Source organism: Hyla sarda, chromosome 6, assembly GCF_029499605.1.
Source record: "Hyla sarda isolate aHylSar1 chromosome 6, aHylSar1.hap1, whole genome shotgun sequence".
In the NCBI taxonomy this organism is placed as follows: Eukaryota; Metazoa; Chordata; class Amphibia; order Anura; family Hylidae; genus Hyla; species Hyla sarda.
In genome coordinates this window covers 176946306-176963788 of record NC_079194.1, presented here as the reverse complement: position 1 = coordinate 176963788, position 17483 = coordinate 176946306, and the positions used below count along the sequence as shown (strand labels likewise).

The following is a 17483-nucleotide window of genomic DNA, read 5'->3' as shown; positions in this document are numbered from 1 at the left end:
TCCACCTTACTTTGAATTCCGCATCTTTCAGGCATTTGCAGGATTTGTGCGTAATTTGTGCTGAATTTCTGCATGAATTCCGCATGATTCTGCAGTACACTTAAAAAGGTCGACTCATTTTAATGCAGAAGTTAAATTTCACGTGAAATCCATGTGAATTTTGCATGAATTTTGTACCAATTCTGCATTTTGCACAAGAAGCAAAAAGTGGACCCATGAGAAAGGAGAAGTATAGGTTATTTTCCATTCTTTTTGAATAGACTTCTGGCTTTAAAAACGCAGCCTCAGAGGGATAATTGTAATGTGGCTGACACTATTTCAGGGTAACGTGACTGTGAATGTTTTGAGGTATTTTATTTGGCACTGTTATGAGGGCATTACAGCGCATTGATATGACTCCATATGGCACCATCTATACCTGCCCCTCCTTTACAGCTGCAGAACCACTTGATACTAAGTTAAGGTTATGGCCACTCCTCCTGCCAATGCATTTACATTAATTACCGTAGGTAATGAGATAAATATTTTTAATGCTCACTATGTATTATAGTCACACACCCAGGTAAGGTATTGTACAGTGTGGTCATACAAATCACATGATTCCCACCCAGCAATGACATCACGAAACCGAACACCTGACTGGCTCTCTCCACATCAGTAAATAGACTCACTTATCCTGTCGGACTGCTCGGAGCCTGGACTACTTCCTGACGCCTGCCTCTTCCCTCTGCTACCAGGAAAAAGCTCAGGTAAACGTACTATTTAGCTTACTTTTATTCATTCCTACAGTATGTTTTACGTGATACCATTAATCTACACTATCGTATTCTGACCAACATTCCCCTTAACAAGTATATTTGATCCTGGGACGAATATTAGAAGAAATAAAAACTATGGAAAGAAATGTAAAAAACAAATAACAAAAAAGTAGCAATTTTAGCTTAGAGCTATTTGATTTGTAGTAGTAGTAGTAGTAAAGGCAATGAAATGCTTTCATTTGTCTATTAGTGAAGGACGCTGGTTATTTCTGCCTTTCCTATATCATCAAGATTATAAATGACTTTATAGTATATAGCACAATCCGAAAATATAGCAAATTATACTTTTCCCTTAAATAAATAGTTATCAGGCTCTGTTCACATCAGGTTTAGAAAATAGTTTTATACATAAAGTATATACCGTACATCAACAAATGTGCCATTATGGTTCTAATATGGTTTTTTTTGGGCATATGTTTCGCCATTTTACATATTTTTTTAAATAAAACTATATTGAAAATTACATTGGACTACACACTATGAGTTTTTTTTGTTTTTTTTTTTCAAACTATGGCAGTCAACAGTGGAAGTATACAGCTGTATAGGAATTTAGGCCAGGTGGACAGAATAATATGGAAACTCTTACTATATAGAAACTCAAAGCATGCAAGGAAGAATACCATGTTCTTTGAGGGTTAACTTTCTTCAAGCTGTATAGGTATATGGATGCACATGTCTGGAACATACAGTTTGTATGTTCAAATGTGTAAGCTAAACGTCTGAGATGGAACCTCTACACATCATATCCATGCATAAACCAATAAGCAAAAGCCAACGGAGTCATTTATAAGAATATAAAAGCATAAATTTTATTGATATACATTAAAACCAAAAACACACATGTAGAGGAAAACAATGCATCAAAAATATACGGCAACACCGGATACCCTGCAGCCAGGATGGTAATCATGAGGTATAACATGTAAGATGGTAGTATAACAAATATATATACAGACACCAATCCACACAAAATAAAAAAGTCAAATATATCTAGATGGAAATAATCCACAACAGTACAGTGGTCCCTCAATATACGATGGTAATCCGTTCCAAACGGACCATCGTTTGTTGAAACCATCGCATGTTGAGGGATCCATGCAATGTAAAGTAGAGGACAGTGGTCTACAACCTGCGGACCTCCAAATGTTGCAAAACTACAACACCCAGCATGCCCGGACAGCCAACAGCTGGTAGAGGAAGTTGTACTCACCTGTCCCCGCTGCTCCGGACCGTCACCGCTCGTCACCGCCGCCCTGGATGTCGCCGTCCATCGCTGTCGCCGTGTCCCCGAGGTGTCCCCGACGCTCCGGCAAGGCCTCTGCTTCCCCGGCATACGCGCGCTCCGTCGCCGCCATCACATCGCTACACACGGCGCTCCTATTGGATGACGGGACGGCGTGATGACGACGATGGAGAGCGCCGACGATGCAGGGGATCCTGAAGAGGACGTGCCGGAGCCCCGAGGACAGGTAAAAGACATCACCGGAGCTCACGGGGCACCGTAAACGGCTATCCGGCGGCAGTTGAAGCAGTCAGCACTGCCGGATAGCCGTTTATGCGATGGAACCGACATAAAAAAGCATCGTATGTTGATGCTGCCTTCAACATGCGATGGCTTCTTAGAGGCCATCGCATGTTGAAATTATCGTATGTCGGGGCCATCGTAGGTCGAGGGGTCACTGTATATATAAGACAATAGTAATACATAATACCCACAAAAGACCAATGTGGTCACAAAGACAATGCAGGGATCGGGAAGCCGCCACTCCATCGCGCATTTAGGCACACTGACCGGATACTTTTTTATTTTGTGTGGATTGGTGTCTGTATCTATATATTTGTTATACTACCATCTTACATGTTACACCCCCTGATTACCATCCAGGCTGCAGGGTATCCGGTGTTTCCGCATATTTTTGATGCATTGTTTTCCTCTACATGTGTGTTTTTGATTTTAATGTGTATCCATAAAATGTATGCTTTTATATTCTTATAAATGACTCCGTTGGCTTTTCCTCAATGGTTTATGTTTGTAATTGGAGTCTTATAACCATTGGGGGTATTACTCTTTAAGGGGGCTATTACAGTGGTTTTTCTTCTTTTTTTGTACTACACACCTACTATCCCCTGTCTATTTGTCTGTTTTCCTATATCTATACATCATATCCATGCAGTATATTTGTGGTGTACATATATGTTTGTTCAGGAAATTGACCTAATGTAAACAATAGAGTACACACTTACCATAGATTAAAATGATAATTCCTTTATTAATTAAAGGGAAACTGACAGGCTGGAGGCAGGGAGCGGGCTTCGCCGAGCTTCTCTGCCTCCTCAATATGCCATGATGTGCCCACCCCTGATATGAATATGCAATTTTTTTCACTAGTGACGTGAGAGCCTGTGGTCACATGAGCACTCTGCTATTGTAGAAGAGCGTAGCTTCCGCTCTTCCGGGTGTAGCGAGGATGCGGCGCCTGCTCTCTCTGCTTCTATTGCGCATGGGGGCCATAACTCTTCACCTACTGGACCAATATCTGTGGCACCTCATTTTACTCCTGTACACTCGCACAGTTTATTGGGTTTAGTGCGGGTGAACAGCATGTCAGTTTCCCTACAATTTTTATTGACATTCAATATTTACCATTAAAATCTTTATTAGTTCATATTCAGGGCTTAGGAATCAAGTGGGTAGTCGTACTATGGTCCTCATAAGATCTCTGGCATCCAGCAGCATTTCCCTCTGGCACTGTAGAAAAAGTGATGGTGGAAAAGTGATGGTAGAACTGAGCAGTTCACAGTTATCTGATGCTCCAATTTGGACGCTGGATCGCTGGACACACTGCACACACTGGATGGGGAAATGCTTTTTGCTGTGTTCCTCCATCTGGCGTTCATAAATAATGGGCACCAGATATTAAACAACTAATGTACTTTAACAAAGTGTAAGGCACAGCTCACTCGAACACCCTTCCTGCGTCTCCGACGAGACCGGACCACGACTCATAGAATAATGTAGAAATGAAGAGATGTCCAGCGCAGGTTCCAAGCAATACAAAAAATATTTATTCAGCGATAACACAGCTTAAGATTAAGGCCGCAGATTGTGGCTGAAACGCGTCACCTGTCATCATGCTGTGTTACCGCTGAATAAATAAAAGTGTTTGATCGCGAGGGGTCCAAATGCTGGGACCCCCTCGCAATCTCCTGCACGGGATCACGGCTCTGCCGTGGCTCTCCTGTGCAGGAGGCGTTCCGGCTGCAAAGTTCTTGCCTTCTCGTCTAGAGCTGTATGGGGAGGGGGTATACCGTTGACCTCACATCGCGGCAATGCCAGGGCCCCGTTCGGGAGATCGCGCGCAGGGGGGTTTGGGATTTCCCAGCGGTCGGACCCCCACGATATAACACTTATCCCCTATCCTGTGGATTGGACTGCATTTTCAACATGACAGGTCCCCTTTAAAACTTCATGAAAAAAGAATCTATAGCAAAAAAAAGATAAGGAGTCATAAAAAAAACTCAGAGGATTTGATTTCATACACAACAAGTATTCAATAAATGTATACATGTATATGGCTTAATTAAACAATAATAAATACTTTATAAATAACATTCATAAATATTAGCCAGTATTGGAAACCCAAATGCCTATAGGTCCCAAAAAATAATGGGGGGTGATTTATCAAAACCTGTATAGAATGCGCAGGATTTGTAACTGCAGATTAGAAGCTGTGCTCAGTTATTTAGTTTACATTGAAATCTGCAGCAGAAAATCCTGTGCATCAAATCTGTGTACATGTGAACGTAAAATGAAAGAAGAGATCTGATCTTCGGCAGACACAGAGCGTCGGCAGATTGATCTCCCTGTAGCTCTGTGTGTCCACTCACGAGCTGACTCAGAGCTACCCATCCACAGCAGGGAGCACACTCTGTTACTGCTGGCAGCGCATCCGCACTGTCAAATACGCTATGGATGTGTTATGCGAGACCCTACCCTTTGGGTTTATTCACATGTACGGTATCCTGCACATATTTGATGTGCAGGATTGGAAACTGTGTTTAGTCATTTAGTTCACCTTGAAATCTGCAGCATAAAATCTTCAGCTTTAAAGCGTACCCGTCAAATCCAACAAAAAAATGTTTTTTAAAATATATCACTCAGTACCTAATCCTGACCATGAACGGAGTACCCGGCATTGTCCGGTTTTTCCTTCCTAATCCTTGTTGTGGAGGAAACTCAACAGAGGAAGCTTTTGACTTCATATCCCGTCCTCATATATTGTTATCATATCCCAACCCCATATCCCGTTCTCATATCCTGACCTCCTATCCTGATCTCCTATCCCATCCTCCTGTCTCAACCTCCTATCCCGACCTCCTATCCCATCCTGCTATCCCGTCCTCTTATCTCGACCTCCTATCTCAACCTCGTATCCCGACCTCCTATCCCGTCCTCCTATCTCAACCTCGTATCCCGACCTCCTATCTCAACCTCGTATCCCGACCTCCTATCCCGTCCTCCTATCTCGACCTACTATCCCGTCCTCATATCCCTTCCTCCTATCCCAACCTCCTTGTTACGCCGAGCGCTTCGGGTCGCTGCTCCTCCCCGGAGCGCTCGCGGCGTTTCTCTCACTGCAGCGCCCCGGTCAGACCCGCTGACCTAGAGCACTGCACTGACATTGCCGGCGGGGATGCGATTCGCATAGCGATCTTCGGCTGTCACGTCCTGGCGCGCGCGGCTCCGCTCCTTAGGGCGCGCGCGCGCCAGCTCTCTAAGATTCGCGATTCGCAAAGCGATCTTCGGCTGTCACGTCCTGGCGCGCGCGGCTCCGCTCCTTAGGGCGCGCGCGCGCCAGCTCTCTAAGATTTAAAGGGCCAGTGCACCAATGATTGGTGCCTGGCCCAATCAGTCTAATTAGCCTCCACCTGCTCCCTGTCCATATAACCTCACTTCCCCTTCCCTTCCTTGCCGGATCTTGTTGCCTTTGTGCCAGAGAAAGCGTTACAGTGTTTGCCTTACCAGTGTACCTGACCTCTTGCTGTTGCTATTGACTACGAACCTTGCCGCCTGCCCTGACCTTCTGCTACGTCTGACCTTGCCTCTGCCTAGTCCTTTTGTCCCACGCCTTCTCAGCAGTCAGCGAGGTTGAGCCGTTGCCGGTGGATACGACCTGGTTGCTACCGCCGCAGCAAGACCATCCCGCTTTGTGGCGGGCTCTGGTGAATACCAGTAGCAACCCTAGAACCGGTCCACCGACACGGTCCACGCCAATCCCTCGTTGACACAGAGGATCCACATCCAGCTAGCCGAATCATAACACTCCTATCCCGACCTCCTATCTCGTCCTCCTATCCTGACTTCCTATCTCTTCCTCCTATCTCTTCCTCCTATCCCGTCCTCCTATCTCGACCTCCTATCTCGACCTCCTATCCCTTCCTCCTATCTCGACCTCCTATCTCGACCTCCTATCCCATCCTCCTATCCCGTCCATCTATCCCAACCTCCTATCTTGACCTCCTATCCCGACCTCCTATCCCGACCTCCTATCCCGACCTCCTATCCCGACCTCCTATCCCGACCTCCTATGCCGTCCTCCTATGCCGTCCTCATACCCCGTCCCCATATGCCTTCCTCCTATCTCGACCTCCTATCCCGACCTCCTATCCCGACCTCCTATCCCGACCTCCTATCCCGACCTCCTATCGCGACCTCCTATCCCGTCCTCCTATCCCGTCCTCCTATCCCGTCCTCCTATCTCGACCTCCTTTCCCGTCCTCCTATCCTGTCCTCCTATCCAGTCCATCTATCCCGACCTCCTATCCCGGTCCTCCTATCCCGGTCCTCCTATCCTGTCCTCATATCCCGACCTCCTATCCCGACCTCCTATCCCGACCTCCTATCCCGACCCGTAATATGTTTACCAGGTATTGAAATATCTCCAGCCGTACGGAAATTATGTGGGAACATAAATTTCCCATTGATTTGCATGGGACTTTAAACAAAAACCTCGACACTCACACATGGGGGTAGTTAAAGGTTAAATTAACTATCCTATATTTTAAGTGGACATATCATTAACATGTGACCAAGTAATATCGAAATATCTCCAGCTGTTTGGAAGTTATGCAGTAACATATATTTCCCATTGACTTGTATGGGACCTTAAACATAAACCCCGCCCCTGGCAAATGGGGGTGAGTAAGGGTTAAATCACCTATACTATGTTTGTTGTTGACATGTAAGTAACATGTGTGCCAAGTTTCATGTTAATATCTTTAGAAGTTTGGACGTGATGCTGGAACATACATACACACAAGCATTTACACATTTGGGGGGTATTTTTCATTGGATATACACGTCTTTTCTTGTGTACTCTTGTCGCATTTCCCCTGAGACATTGCGATTTGCGACTTTGCATTGCGCCTTTGTCACTATGTCGTTTTCATGTTCCGACTGGATTTAAACTGTTGACAGCATTTTTTTTTGCAGTGGTTGGGAATTTACTAATTGCGCATTTTATACTTTGTTGCAAAAACGATTACTAATACCGCAATTTTGTCGCAAATCAAAGTAATTTTTAAACTGATTCCAAAGTTACGATATAGCGTGCGACAAATGATAAATTTGGCGCAAGTCCGTCGAAAACAACGCAAAAAAAAAATAGGGTAAAAAACCACATAGAACAACCAGTTTTGATAAATACCCCCATTGAGTTTATATATATATTTATATATATATATATATATATATATATATATATATATATAGATTACACTTTTAATTTAGCTCACTAGTCTAAATTCCTATAAAAAAGGGTGGGGTGTGGCCTCACTGTACAGGTCTCCGCCCCCTCCCTCAGTATGCTGTCTGCTAACATCTCCCCTAGCATTAGCAAAACTACAACTCCCAGCTTGTCCTCACTGACAGTAGTGGGACATAAGCTGACAGTGGGAGGATTATTCTTCCAGATGTGTGCCCTGCGCTCACAGCTGTCAATCAAGGAAGTGTGTCCATGACATAGGTGATGACGCATGGACACAGCAGGACTAGTATGTGTTCAAGCAGGCAGGGGGGGCAGTTCTTTGACTGGCTTTTTTCAGTAGGAAATACTGAAAAATTTCTAATGAAAGCATTTGCAAAACCTATTGGTATTACATGCTTTACAACATATCAAAAGTTTTTGTATCTGACAGTGCCCATTTAAGACTTGTGCATCAAATATGCGCTGGATACTATGGCCCTCATTTACTAAGAAAATTGGGTTGTAAGTCTATGTTGCTTTCTTACCCGACTGCTTTTTTCCCCTGATATTTATTATTATGTCGCATCCTGTTTGTCGCACGTGGGTTTTGTTGGTTTTGGTTTCCAACTCCTCTGAGCTGTCGGGAAAAAATCCACAACAATTCAACAAATTCGGGTTGGAAACCTTTATAAATACGTGGGAAAGCTCAGAAATGTCGGGTTACGCCCCTTTTTCGGGTTTGGGAGAATCCACATCGGGTCCGTCGGGAAAAAATGTCGCATCGTGTCGCAGACTGGCGCACGATGTCTGCGACATGGCGCAGACAAAGATGCGACAAAAAACCCCGACAAAAGAGGTCGGGTTTAGAATAGTAAATGAGGGCCAATAAGAGGTTTTAAATACCTTAGAGTCGTAGGAGGGCTTAGTTTTTTGCAGGGCAAGTTTTACTTTTTGGCAACCTTCATTTTGACATATTATGTACTGTGAAACTAGAAAAAGTCATTAGTGAGGTGACAGTGGAAAAAAAAGCAGGGTTTTTTTTGTACAGTAAATTGACATAAAATTTAAAAAAATGCTTTGCATCTCCATGTTATGACACCTATAACTTGTTTTTTTGTCTACATCATTTTTATTGATGCCACGTCTGGGGTAGATGGCACTTTTTGATCGCTTTTTATTCCTTTTTTTTCCTGAGTATTTTGTTATTGGGTATTTTTTTTTTTTTATCGTTTATAGCTTTACTGTACGGAATAAATAACATTATATCTTAGTTCAGACATCTTCACATGTAGCTAGCCAAATATGTTAATTTTATTAAGACTTTATATTTAAAATAAAATAGGAAAAGGGATTAAATCAATTTTTTATTGGGGGATAATTTTTATAGGGGACTTGTATAAGCAATCATTTGATATACTACTTATATAGTTCTGTGTAATACTATTGAGTTACACTGAACTGTTAAATCAGCTGTCTTCTAGTAGAGCCTAGCAGACCTTACATGACAACCAACTGGCACCCATCACAGCTGGAAAGGTGATTGGAGCACCGAAAAGAATGACAGTGGTCAAAAAAACTCACTTGATGTTGCAACTTGATATCTAATACTGGTCATTGACTGGGAGCATTGACTGCTGATAGCAGCCAGTACCTACTATCTATGGAGGGATCTCAGCTCATAAGTCAGCTCCATACTTCTCCACCCTACTCATGAACTATGTCATAGGTCGGAAGGGGTTAGAACTATAGGGAGAGTGTATGTTATTGTTTATATACTGTAGGAGTGTGCTTTAGTCAGAGCACCCATTATTTTGTAATTAAGGCTGATTCCAATGTAGTCACCAGTAAGCTACGTTCATTCTTTTTAACCAATTATATTGGTTGTCATCCAGCTTTCCCACAAAAAGAAATAACAAAAATTCAAATATTTGAAGGTGATATAGAAAAATGTAAAGGGGTACTCCAGTGGAAAATGTTTTTTTTTTTTTTTTTAAATCAATTGGTGCCAGAAAGTTAAACAGATTTGTAAATTACTTCTAGTAAAAAAAAATCTTAATCCTTCCAGTACTTATTAGCTGCTGAATACTACAGAGGAAATTATTTTCTTTTTGGAATACAGTGCTCTCTGCTGACATCTCTGTCCATTTTAGGAACTGTCCAGAGCAGCATATGTTTGCTATGGGGATTTTATCCTACTCTGGACAGTTCTTAAAATGGACAGAGATGTCAGCAGAGAGCACTGTGCTTGTGATGTTAGAAGAGAGCACTGTGTTCCAAAAAGAAAATAATTTCCTCTGTAGTATTCAGCAGCTAATTAGTACTGGAAGGATTAAGATTTTTTAATATAAGTAATTTACCAATCTGTTTAACTTTCTGGAACCAGTTGATTTAAAAAATAAAAAAAAAGTTTTATACCGGTGTACCCCTTTAATAAGGACCCATGACATAACGGTACTTCATGGGTCCGCTCCGGTTCTATAACGCGGGGCCACGGCCTCTAACAACAGCTGGGACCCGTGGCTAATAGCGTGCAGCACTGATCGCGGTGCCACACGCTTTTAACCCTTTAGACGCGGTGTTCAAAGTTGAACGCCGGGTCTAAAGTGAAAGTAAAACAATAGCGGTTAGCTCAGGGAGCTGTTCGGGATAGCCAAAATCGCGGCATACCAAACAGCTTACATGACAGCCGGAGGGTCCCTACCTGCCTCCTCGCTGTCCGATCACCCAATTGCTGCTCAGTGCCTGAGATCCAGGCATGAGCAGTCAAGCGGCAGAATCATCGATCACTGGTTTCCTATGAGAAACCAGTGATCAGTGTAAAAGATCAGTGTGTGCAGTGTTATAGGTCCCTTCCCTAATAAAAGTTTGAATCACCCCCCCTTTTCCCATAAAAAAAACTGTGTAAATAAAAATAAACATATGTGGTATCGCCGCGTGCAGAAATGTCGGAATTATAAAAATATATAATCAATTAAACCATACGGTCAATGGCGTGCGCGCAAAAAAATTCCAAAGTCCAAAATAGTGCATTTTTGGTCACTTTTTATATCATGAAAAAATGAATAAAAAGCGATCAATAAGTCCTATCAATGCAAAAATGGTACCGATAAAAACTTCAGATAATGTTGCAAAAAATGATTCCTCATACCGCCCCATACGCGGAAGAATAAAAAAGTTATAGGGGTCAGAAGATGACAAATTTTAAAGTATAAATTTTACTGCATGTAGTTATGATTTTTTCCAGAAGCACGACAACCGTATGGACCTACAGAATAAAGAGGTGTCATTTTTACCGAAAAATTTACTGTGTAGAAACGGAAGCCCCAAAAAATGATAAAATGGCATTTTTTTTCTATTTTGTCGCACAATATTTTTTTTTTTTTTCAGTTTCGCTGTAGATTTTTGGGTGAAATGACTGACGTCATTACAAAGTAGAATTGGTGGCGGAATAAAATAAGCCATCATATGGATTTTTAGGTGCAAAATTGAAAGAGTTTTGATTTTCTTAATGTAATGAGGAAAAATGAAAATGCAAAAACGGAAAAACGCTGGGTCCTTAAGGGTTAAAGGCACAAATAGTAAACATGGTAAGCATTAGTGTTTTTACGATTTGGAGCTCTTCCTTGACTATACAATCATTAGTGGTGTTGGATTCCACAGCGGTGTCTCTCATGTCAGTGCAGTCCCAGATTACCAGTCACACACCAGTCTTTCAGGTTCCAGGACTATTGGCCTATCAGTGATGACCTCAGAGTTTCACACAGTTTGCTGACAGAAACTGCCACGGAAACAAAGCCTGGCCTCGCTATTTTCCTATATACAAATGAAGATTGTAATTGTAATTGTTTTTTCCACTAGAGATTAAGCAACACACCATAAAGGAAGTACCAGGAATAATACAGAGAACTGTTCCTTTAAGATAAACTCATTGCATACTGCAGTAAAACAATATTTAACATGTGACTGTGCAGATCATTATTCTGACACTGGAATGAGATTTATAAAGGCTAAAACAGAGACAGCAAAAAGCATTACTACTTCCCCCCCCCCCAATGTTTTTTAGGAAAAAATATTAAAAGGATTGTCCCACCTCGGCAAATTGCTCATACGTCCGTAAAAAGCCATAAGCAGCCAAAGCAGGGAAGTTACGCAACTTGCGTAGCTCTCATTGACTTTAATAGGAGTTGTGAAACGTCATAGAAACGCCATCTACACTGTTTATGTAACTCCCAGAGCCAAAGGGAGCTACACAAATTGTGTGTCCCTACTTCGGCTGTTTGGGGCTTTTCCTATCACCTTCTGGGCAATGCAAATAGGCCATAGATGGCAAGTAAAAAAAAAGCAATTTGCATAGGTGTGAAAACCCCTTTAAAGCTGCCATTTTAATTGTAATAGTAAAAAAAGCCTTGCGTGGAATTATCGTTGTTGCAGATATGTTATAGCACACCCTGATGTTCCTTCTGAGTATTTCCACCAATGGATCCTGGACTCAGACCAAAAATAGGCCCAGGCATTTTAGACTTCCACTGATCATCTCGGTTCAAGTGATTCACCACCTGTTGCAAAGCTATAATGGCATTATGGGTGTTGTATTCTTGCAACAGCTGGAGAGCCACAGATGTCCAGCAGCAGCCAATCACCGACTGTAGAGGGACAGTGATTTGCTGAATGGGCCGTCACATGCTCTCGGAAGGAAAGGACCAAAGCGTGCCTAGGATGGATTAGTAGACAGGGCCCTGTATAGGAGATTGTGGAGGGTCCCAGTGGTCAGGTCTCATTTATTCTGTGTGTCAATAAAAAAAAAAATTTTTTTAACTATTCTTTTTTTTTTTTTTTTTTTAAAGGAAGAGGCAAAATGTTGAAGTCGGGGTTTAAGGGAGAGCGCCTTCGGGTCAATCTGAGACTTGCTATCAATCGTCTGAAGTTGCTGGAAAAGAAAAAAAGTGAGTCTAGGACTATCAATATAATTATGATAGATAAGGTAAATCTATATTTAAAGGTTTATTGTTATTATGAAAACATTTTGACTTGTCACCTTGGGTCCCACTGCTAAAACCCAATGCGATCTCCTGCACGGCATCCTGGCTCTCCTCAAGAATGAAGCGTGATACCTGAATGCTGTATCTCTGGTTCTCCAAAAGAGATACATGGAGGTGTCGTGTCGGACACTGCTTTGTGCGGGGTTTAACATGCTCCTTTCCTGGGGAGAGTCGGGTGCCATGCTCGAGATTCTGGGGGGTCCCATTGGTTGGACCCCCATGATCAAACACTTATCCTCTATCATTTGGATAGGTAGTGGTAAGTGTTCATGCATCGATGTACTCCATTAATTGCTATTTGGCAAGAAAGGAGTGGCAACATCTCTATGTATGTCTGTGTCATAGGACACAGTTGTCATGCACATCAGCCACAGAAAAGGGAAAGTACAAGACTGTAGAAAAAGGAAATGGGAATGTTAGATTATATTTTCCTTTTTAATTATTCAACATTTTTATCTCTGCAGCTGAAATGGCACTGAAAGCTCGGAAGGAGATTGCAGATTATTTATCAATGCGAAAGGATGAGAGAGCACGGATCCGGGTGGAACATATAATCCGAGAGGATTATATGGTAGAAGCTATGGAAATCCTGGAGCTGTATTGTGACCTACTACTGGCAAGATTTGGATTAATTCAATCTATGAGGTATGGCTTGATAGTTGAGAATCAGACAGCACAACATCAATCCAGAAAAAGGAATGGAACAGCACTCTACTTTTAGCTTCAGTAAGCAAGAAATACACAAGGCACACACCAAAATCAAAAAGAAGTTATAGTCACTTGCCTCTATTAAAGCAGTACTCTGGTGGAGTAGAAAGGTGCCAGAAAATTTAACAGATTTGTAAATTACTTCTATTTAAAAATCGTAATCCTTCCAGTACTTATCAGCTGGAAGTTGAGTAGTTCTTTTCAGTTTGACCACAGTGCTCTCTACTGACACCTCTGTCCATGACAGGAACTGTCCAGAGCAACATATGTTTGCTATGAGGATTTGCTCAGTTCCTGACATGGACAGAGATGTCAGCAGAGAGCACTGTGGTCTGACAGAAAATAACAGCTGATAAGTACTGGAAGGATTAATATGTTTTAATAGAAGTAATTTACAAATCTGTTTAACTTTCTGGAGCCAGTTAATATGAATTTTTTTTTTCCCACCAGAGTACAACTTTAATTCCCCATCGCTGCTATCCCTATGGTGCCGATCCCTCATGAGCAGCAATGCTTTTTAAATCTACAGCATGCCTATTATGTAAACTTTTGCATCAATGACAGTCAAAAGGCTTCCATAACAGTGACAGCCACAGTGCCCTCATAATAGAGACGGCCATAGTGTCTTAAATTACCGTATATACTCGAGTATAAGCCGAGAAAAATCGTGCTGAAAACACCCCCCTTGGCTTATACTCGAGTGAACTCTCCGCCTGTCAATCCCTTCATCAGTGGTCTTCAACCTGCGGACCTCCTGATGTTGCAAAACTACAACTCCCAGCATGCCGGACACCCATCGGCTGTCCGGGCATGCTAGAAGTTGTAGTTTTGAAACCTCTGGAGGTCCGCAGGTTGTAGACCACTGCGGCCTTCGTCATCATCCAGACCCCCCTTTTGTTTTGTACTCACCTCCCCTTGGCGGGTAGGAAGGGTGAGCTGGTCCGAGCCATCTATGCTGCAGGGACCATCCGGTGGGGAGGGTTAGTTGTTCCGGGCTATCCATTTTCACCGGGGAGCCCTCTTCTCCGCGCTTGGGGCCCGGCCCCGGACTAGTGATGTTGCCTTGACTACAACGCACAGGGACATTCATTTGCAGCCTCCCTGCGCATGAATGTCCCTGTGCGTCGTCATCAAGGCATCGAAGCACGGAGAAGAGGGCCACCCGGTGAAATTGGATAGCCCTGAACGACTAACCCTCCCCACCGGATGGTCCCTGCAGCATAGATGGCCGGAACAGCTCACCCTAACTTCCCGCCGAGTGTAGGTGAGTACAAAACAAAAGGGGGGTCTGGATGATGACGAAGGCCGCAGTGGTCTTCAACCTGCAGACCTCCAGAGGTTTCAAAACTACAACTCCCAGGATGCTGGTAGTTCTAGTTTTGCAACATCTGGAGGTCCACAGGTTGAAGACCACTGATGAAGGGATTGACAGGCGGCAATGATGAAGGGGGGGGTCTGGATGATTACATGGGGGGATGATGTATTTCCCCCCCTAGGCTTATAGTCAGGGGTCAAGTCCTGGGAAAAAAAGTGTGGGAACTCACGCTAGATTTCCACTTAAAGGGGTACTAGACATCTTATCCCCTATCCAAAGGATAGGGGATAAGATGTCTGATCCCAGGGGTCCCGTCGCTGGGGACCCCCACATTCTCCCTGCTGCTCCCGGTGTTCGTTTAGAGCGTTGGTTGCAGCAACAAAGGCTCCTGACGTCACAGTAATGTCCCCTCAATGCAAGTCTATGGGAGGGGGCGTGACTAGAATTGAGGGGCATTACTGTAACATCACGAGCCTTTGCCCTGCATCACCAGTCATCCAGCACTGAGCGAAGTTCGCTCCGTTCACCGGATGTCTGGGGTGCCGCAGCCGAGACCCCCGCGATCAGACATCTTATCCCCTATCCTATGGATAGGGTATAACATGTCTAGGGGCGGAGTAACCCTGTGCTGTGGAAAAAGTGCAGGAACTCCATTCCCATGAGTTCCTGCAGGACTTGAGCCCTGCTTATAGTCGAGTCAATAACTTTTCCTGGGTTTTTGGGGTGAAATTAGGGGCCTCGGCTTATATTCGGGTCGGCTTGTACTCGAGCATATACGGTACCTCAGCTAAATGAACTACTGGATTTTGATCACTCATAGAAGAAGACATTAAATGTACTTATATGGGCAAACAACAACAGCAAGAAAAGAAAGTGTTGCAGAACTAATAATGTATGATGTAATGTTATACATTTTTCTTTCTATGCAGGGAGTTGGACCCAGGCCTGGCTGAAGCTGTGTCTACAGTGATCTGGGCTGCCCCACGTCTGATAGAAATTGATGAATTACGCATAGTAAGTAGTCAGAATTGAAACACTCCCGGACTTTGTGAGAACATTTCTTAGGGTTCTTTCACACAGTCCAACCTGTATTGATCTGGCATATTGGCACTCCTTAGAGGAACCTTTACATGGCTCAAGTTCTGTGCAGCAGGGTCACACAAATGATTGCTGGATCGTCCATGCAGCCATTCACTCTCATTGTGTCAGCTGCACATCCCATGTTTCCATGTGGCAATGCACAGTTGACTAACAATGATTTTCATTCCTGCATAGACGATCTGATCAGCCAATGAATGAGCGTTTTGTTGTTGGTTTATCAGATGATTGGGGATTCTTTTTTACAGATTGATTACCAGGCACAAACATTCCTTCGAATGTTCATTTGGACAATTATTGGCCCACGTAAAGGGCCCTTTAGCAGGTAGAAGTGATGTTGATCATATGGACCATTAACTTAAAGGAGTTTTCTGGGACTTTTTATTGATTGAGGGCTATCATCAGGATAGGCCATAGATATCTGATCAGTAGGATGCCAATACAGTACCTGGCACGACTGTCAATCAACTGTTTGCCAGAGCCACAACTCAGAAGAAAGCAGATATGTACATTGCGAAGTGGCCGAGCTGAGTTTCTGCAGTTTAATTCATGTTAAAGTGAAAGTGTCGTGGACACCATCTTTTTATTTTACCAGCAACCTGGATAAGAAGGACCAGTGGTGTGTAGTCAGATTTTAATTCCGCAGCGTCCATGCTCACTTCTAGAATTCCTGCTGGTTAGCATCCTAAGAAAAGCTCCTTGATGGCTACGGGCACACATTGGCCACATAGGGCTCTCTGAGTTGCCAAATGGGCAGAATAATGACTCCTGCATTTTACTAGTAATCGTACTGGAGAAGACTTTGATTAACCGCTTGTTAACCTTTCTTCTAAGACAACATAAAACCTTCACATTGGAGTCATTTAATCATTATCATACCCTGATCACAGTGCTAATATGATTATTGTGAAGAGATACAGTATGTTAGAGGAGATTTCCCTCAACTATCAATTTACTCTGTTAGATGAGGCAATTTATAACAAGTTTGCAATTAATAAAAAAAATATACCTATATGTGGATACTGCCATTAAAGGGGTACTCCACCCCTAGACATCTTATCCCCTATCCAAAGGATTACCCAGGGCCCCCAACCCCCAGGAGGCCCCCTGCGGGCTGCTCAGTGGCGGATCTCAGACTTGCATTGAGGGGGCGGGACCCCCATGATCAGACGTCTTATCCCCTATCCTTTGGATAGGGGATAAGACGTCTGATCAGGGGGGTCCCGCCGCTGGGGACCCACGCAATATAAAATGCGACACCCACCTGTTTCTGCTCCGGAAGCGCTGGAGGGCCTGGGTCCCGACCACGGGAACGTAAGATCGTGACATCACGACTCCGCCCCGTGTGATGTCACACCCTGCCCCCTCAATGCAAATCTGAGATCCGCCACTGAGCAGCCCGCAGGGGGCCTCCTGGGGGTTGGGGGCCCTGGGTAATTGCCAGGATTGCCCCGCCCTAACGCGGGCCCTGATCATGGCACACACACTTTAAGATGTGCACAATCCCATGGAAATACAGTGGGGCAAAAAAGTATTTAGTCAGTCACCAGTTGTGCAAGTTCTCCCACTTAAAAAGATGAGAGGCCTGTTATTTTCATCATAGGTACACTTTAACTATGAGAGACATAATGAGAAAAAAAAAATCCATAAAATCACATTGTCTGATTTTTAAAGAATTTATTTGCAAATTATGGTGGAAGATAAGTATTTGGTCAATAACAAAAGTTTATCTAAATACTTTGTTATATACCCTTTGTTG

The 17483-nt window shown here is 43.4% G+C and overlaps 1 protein-coding gene across 1 annotated transcript in view; it reads left to right on the top strand.

Annotated features, from left to right (window-relative positions):
- Nucleotides 1-693: 693 nt before the first annotated feature.
- Nucleotides 694-17483, top strand: part of LOC130277660 (IST1 homolog) — a 28108-nt gene continuing 11318 nt past the window's right edge. The window contains exons 1-4 of the mRNA XM_056528390.1: nucleotides 694-749; nucleotides 12409-12507; nucleotides 13068-13248; nucleotides 15556-15640. Of these exons, the coding sequence (XP_056384365.1) occupies nucleotides 12420-12507; nucleotides 13068-13248; nucleotides 15556-15640 (354 nt within the window). The 5' untranslated portion in view covers nucleotides 694-749; nucleotides 12409-12419. The remainder of the gene's footprint in view (nucleotides 750-12408; nucleotides 12508-13067; nucleotides 13249-15555; nucleotides 15641-17483) is intronic.